At 40.4% G+C, this 5,920-nt stretch overlaps 1 protein-coding gene across 1 annotated transcript in view; it reads left to right on the plus strand.

Annotated features, from left to right (window-relative positions):
- Positions 1-1,377: 1,377 nt before the first annotated feature.
- LOC117948042 overlaps positions 1,378-5,920 on the plus strand; it is a 5,922-nt gene continuing 1,379 nt past the window's right edge. Inside the window, exon 1 of the mRNA XM_034877481.1 lies at positions 1,378-1,588. Within this exon, the coding sequence (XP_034733372.1) occupies positions 1,378-1,588 (211 nt within the window). The remainder of the gene's footprint in view (positions 1,589-5,920) is intronic.

Consider the following 5,920-nt stretch of genomic DNA (forward strand, 5'->3'; position numbering starts at 1 on the left):
GTCAGGAGTACATCTAAAGTAAATTGTCAAGTACACTGCACAAAATGTCTTTAGTTACTTAAACTCAAGAGTAAGTATTCTATACTAAACAAGGATTTGTTAATACAACACGCAATACCTATAGTATTGCGTAACAGAGAGAGAGGGGGGCGGTGGGTTGGAATGTGTTTGTGTGTGTATCTTCATTTGTAATATTATTCATTTATACCGCAACTGCCTTTTATTTTTTTTTATAAAACACAGCAAGAAAGTTTCAGACACTCAAAAAACTGGTTAGAGCCAGCAGGCAGTTAAAAAAAAAAAAAAAAAACTTTGACGGCAGAGATGCAACCCGAGTCGCATTCTACCAAGCACTATGTCTGAACCAACCCCACGGTTACTAGAAGTCTCCTGGGGACTAGGTACTAGGTCAAACTGAAGTATAAAACAAACCTGAAGCTGAAGAAACCCTAAATGTTGACGGGAAAGCCCCGCAGACCTGAGGGGGAGAGCTGTTCACTTCTCCGTGTTCTGAGTGCGTGTGAGCGGAGTTGCACACAGCAACAGAAGGAATCTGTGTGTGTAGGGAGGGGCGCTGGGACTAGCCAATAACAGAATAGTGTAGGGGAGGGGTGCTGGGACTAGCCTATCACAGAATAGTGTAAGGGAGAGGCGCTGTGACTAGCACTGTGACTAGCCTATCACAGAACGGAGAAACAGTCAGTGGAGACTTTCATTGAATCCGATTACGGATATTGACTCGCATTACTCGTATGAAATTTGTACTTGGCAAAAGTGCTTTATCCGTACCGGATACTCGTTTCAGCCGAGTATTTGGCTCATCCCTAATATACACACTAATATAGACACACTAATATATACATACACTAAACAGAAACAATGTAGAGAGAGTGGGGCAATGAAGACTCCAATAAAAATTATTATATACGCAGGATGTCCCTCAGGCATTAATTCTGGAAATGTACTTCCATCCAGAACGGGAAAATATACACTGACAACTTAATATGTAGTTAGAAAATGAGTGTCCATAAAGGCCATACAGAGGGATTTTGAGTCTTTGCTGATTCAAAAAGACAGAAGCTGAAAAAGCATTCCTGTCTATCTTTGCTCTTCAAGCTGGATGCACGCTGTAGAATGATGCCTATGATGGTGCTCAGGAGGAAGGGTAACGAAAAACAAAATGCTCCAGGGAGGTTAAGGGATGCACCCGAGTTGTGGTTTGGGATAGTAAATGAGAGTGTGGGAGTTATGCATACTGTAGATAACCACCCCCCCACATCTGAGTTTTGTGTAGCGCATTCACAAGCGATAAGAGAATCCGGCTTTTACTTGAATTTACTGACATGTCGGTACCCCAAGAGTTGGCTACACGGAGGCATGCGGAGGAAGGCCAGAGGGAAACCGCTGCACCGCACTAGGGTCACGGTTCCGTATCTATTTGGGCCGGGCCCGGTAGAGGTTACCAGAGGTTCATCCCTTATCCCCGCCGCAGTGGCTACCACACAGCATCACTGTCAGCTCTCGGACAAAGCCACGGGAAGCGCAATTCGTAGATTGGGGTTCCTGGTCAAGCAGTGTTCCAGACTAGGTAGGCCATGGCCCCGTCCGCAGCCCCCTGCAATCCCATATCCATCTTCACAAGAAGGATAGAAAGGTGCACAGGAAACAAAAACCTTGAAAAAATGACTATGTCTATGTGCACAAGACTAATATTATCAAAGGACCTTGGTGTCTGGCAAAATTTGGTAGGTAATTTGCAGGGGGATTTAACTTCATAAATTACAGACATGGCCAATTCGCAAGGGATTACAATCACAGCCAACCGTAATACAAATGAATGGGGCTTAGGGCTATGAATAGGGCTTGCTGATCCTGTGCAACACACAGATGTGGGGCGGTAATTTCTAAATCACATCAGATCCCCTGGTGATAGTAGTCCTATGTGAATATGTTCTACAGCATCTTTAGTCTGTATAATATGTTCAATTACGGCTTTTATGACTTTTGTCCTTTTTAAACAATGTTTTACAAGCAAAAGGGATATGTATTGTTTCTTGGCTATTTCCTGAAGTCAGTATGATTATCTCATTCTGACAAACTGCACTACTGGGAAGAAGACACAGACAAGAACTTAAATAATTTCAACCTGCTGAAACAAAACTGAACTAAACTAGTACACTACACACTGGAGAGTTTGAAGCTGGTTCAAACCCACTCGATGAATAACTGAAGCTTTACCTTCTCTATTGGAATTGAGAGGCAGTATGAGTGGCATCATTTAAAAAAAAGATTTAGAATTTTTTATTCTGGAATGAAATATAACTCTAAAACCCAATTTCTGTCACTCCATTTTGGTTTGGCTGCATATTTTTCTAACTCTGAGTTTGTTCAAAGTAGAAACATTTTCAAACATTTAATGCAGTGTGCCTATATCCGATGTCAGACTAAGTCCCTCAGACCATGTGCTGTTTGCCAGAAAAGCCATTTTGCACCCACGTTGAACATTCATAAAGGCAGAAATCCACTTAAGAAGAGGCGGAGATGCCTGTTTCTTCCCTGACAGTAACCTCAATAGACCAGACTGCATTACCGCTGCCATAAAGACATGTTTGTAGTGCAGGTGTGACTCACTATATTTTAGATAGAAACTTCCTCTCACCATTTTTATATGTCACTGTCTTTTATGTGTCACCTACACATATAACCCAACTGCTGCAAGTCCAGGCAAGCTCTCTGAAAATTGTAGGAAGCCACTTACACAAAGAATAGAAAGAAAAAAAACACTATACAATAGTCTTGAATGCAATTGTTTTAATGACTGTAAACACATTGTATGATAAATTATGACTGCATTGCATTTTCTGGATTCTTACATGCCAGACATCCGAGTTAATCACAGCACAATCCTTGTCTGGCCACCTTGTCCCTAACAGCAATTATATCTGGGGGCGGTGCTGCCATGCATTGCTAAACTAATCAGTCTGCCATGTGTATGCAAGTGCCAGCTGTTGCTATGATAATTACTCCAAGTTGTAGATTTATGACTGTTTACCAGCTGGGAGCTCACTGCTACTAGCCAACTCTTCTCTAATTTGTAGTGAAAGTTGAGGTTGTGCTACGACGTCTGGAAATACAGTATTTCTTGTCAGCGTTTTAACATCGAGGGTAGGGGACAACAGATGAAAAATAGCCTTTTGGCTAATTGTACCCTTTCATAAATAAACTGATTATTAGTGATTTCTGCAGATCAACTGACTATTAACACTTTTCCTGTAAGAGATCCTTGATAGAGTAGAAGGATTTTTTCTTTACACACCTTTGTTACCCACAGTGGTGAAATGTAACATACATCTACTCCGGTTCTGTGCTTCAGTGAAGGTGTGGAGGTACTTGTACTTAACTTGAGTTTTTTCTTTTCATGCCACTTTCTACTTCTACGCCGCTACATTTTTAGAGAGAAATTTGGGACTTTTTACTCCACTACTTTAATGGGACAGATTTAGTTACTAGTTACTTTACAAATTAAGATTTTTACATACTAAATACATGTAGTTTACACAATTTGATGTTTCATTATAAATTAAACTACCCAACAATATAATGGCCTACAAGTTCAGCTGAAATGATTAGACTATTAACCCTCTGAGGTCTAAAGACATTTTAACATTTCTTAGTAAATTCCCATGTTAAGCATAATTGCATATAACCACATCCACATCCACATGTGTTTCATATCAAAATGTTCAGAACAATCTCAGCTTTCTGAGGTTTACATTTGTTCCAGAGCAGTGTGTTAAAAAAGATAATTTGGCACTAAAGCTGAAGAGTTGATGTTTGCTTCTGGAAATTTCTGAAATCTTTTGTGAAAACAAACCTAAACTCAATTGTTTTGGTGCTTGAAATGAGTTCAACAAAAGTCTTGGCTTCACAAAAGTAGCGTAATAGCTATACGACTAAAATAGGGAATACATGTCTAAAATTATATTTTGTAATATCACTTTTTGAGTAGGACTGTCAAACATCTCTTGGACTCGCCAATGCGTCTTTTGTCCTCAGAGGGTTAAACACAGAATTTGTTTGATGCTTTTACTGACACTTTTGAAGCTTTCTATATTTTCAAAAATAAGATGGATAAAAAGTGAGTATTTTGATCCAAGTCCATTTTTCTGACAATACTTAAATACTTTTCAATGCAGGACATTGACTTGTAACAGAGTATTTTCAAAGTGTGGTAATAGCATTTTTACTAAAGTACAGGATCAGAATATTTCTTCCACCACTGATTACACATATACTGGAACAGGCGGGGGAGGGCAGAAACATCCCACTATCACACAGGAGAATCACCATGAGGTGTTGTCTTGGTGATCATTAGGCTACCTTATCCTGTTATCTATATACACTGCAATAGAACAGTGTCTAGACAGTTGGTGGTTGGGCACCTTGGGTCAGCAGGTAGGCCACTACAACCCTCCTAATCTCTGTGCCACAACAAGTCTCCTTTATGCTCCCACTATTAGTAACAGCAGAGGTAGGAGCGAGGAAGTGGACGAAGAGGAGAGTTCAAGAGGAGGACGTGGGCAGGCATTAATCAGATGTGGCCAGATGTGAGCAAGAAAAATGCTGGTACCTAGGTGTTATCAGGCACAAGAAAGAAAGGGCAAAGTCGCTGCACAAGAAGGAGAGAGCAACTTTGTTATTTGCACTAAATGTTACAGTATGTACACTTAAATAAGAATGCAGACAGCCAAAGATAACACCCATATGTGATTGTTGAAAATCTTCCCAATCCCAAGACTATGGGCTTTTAGTTGCTATAAAAGAGAATTATGATATCAGTCTAGTGGGGTTATCTGATAGGACAGGTCACATGATGGAGCATTTGTTTGATGCTGATATAACCTGGCTCAAGCAGCAGGTGGGAGAGATTAATTGAGGAAGAGACTTGTGGAGGAGATTCAGAGAAAGACTGGTTCCGGAAGATGGTAGATGGAAGACGGAAGCGAGCACAATGCAGGCTGAAGCTGGGAAGCCACGCCACCACAAGGAAAACACTATTGAAGAGAGACACAGAGAGAGATCTTTTTTTCCGATTGAAGAGATGTTTTCCACAAAACAACTCTTTAAATACAGCTTTTAAAACCTAACCTAAGCAGGCAAAGAAGGCAACGAGAGACATAGGGCGAGCAGGATGTAGCTCCCGATGACTGAAGCCAGCAGGCCCGGCTCCAAAACACAAATTGAGCCAGTGACTTGGTGAGTCAGTTTAACACAGCACAATCCCTCCAGAAAGAGTGACACTTATCCTGACCAGCTCAGGTCTTACTCTCACATTAAAGGCATACATGCAGGGAGAAGAGACAATATAATTAATGTTACAAGCTACACAGGAAAAATCGGAGAGTATTTTTTCCAGAGTAACTATTATTTTCCTCTGAGGGAACACTATTCAATCATTTTGGAGTGTAAATATGACCTACAGCCACTAGAGTGAGAGCAAAGATACAGAATAAATTCTATTGGATTAAGATATTATAACCACGCCCACTACCGTTCCTTAAGTTTCGTTTCTGCCAAACGTTACAGTCTTTCGCGTAGCGTTACTTGAAAAGAGCGGACTGACCCGAGGAACTTGCAAAACAGAAGAGATTCACAGAGGACCTTTTCCTAATTTCATTGCGGCATGCCAGGTAACTTTACGTGTATTACTATTATTATTGTTTAACTTAATGTGTGTAAGATAATAATGTTTAGCAACATTAGCATTGCAGTGTAATGTTAGGCTAGCTAGCTTACTGAACTGTTGGAAATTATGCAGATGCTAACGTTAGCTTAACATTACACTAGCTAGCAAAAGCTACTTTTGGCAGTTTAGGGGCAATATTGATGTCAAGTGAATCAGTGAAACGTTGGTATTACG

This window comes from Etheostoma cragini, chromosome 1 (assembly GCF_013103735.1).
Source record: "Etheostoma cragini isolate CJK2018 chromosome 1, CSU_Ecrag_1.0, whole genome shotgun sequence".
In the NCBI taxonomy this organism is placed as follows: Eukaryota; Metazoa; Chordata; class Actinopteri; order Perciformes; family Percidae; genus Etheostoma; species Etheostoma cragini.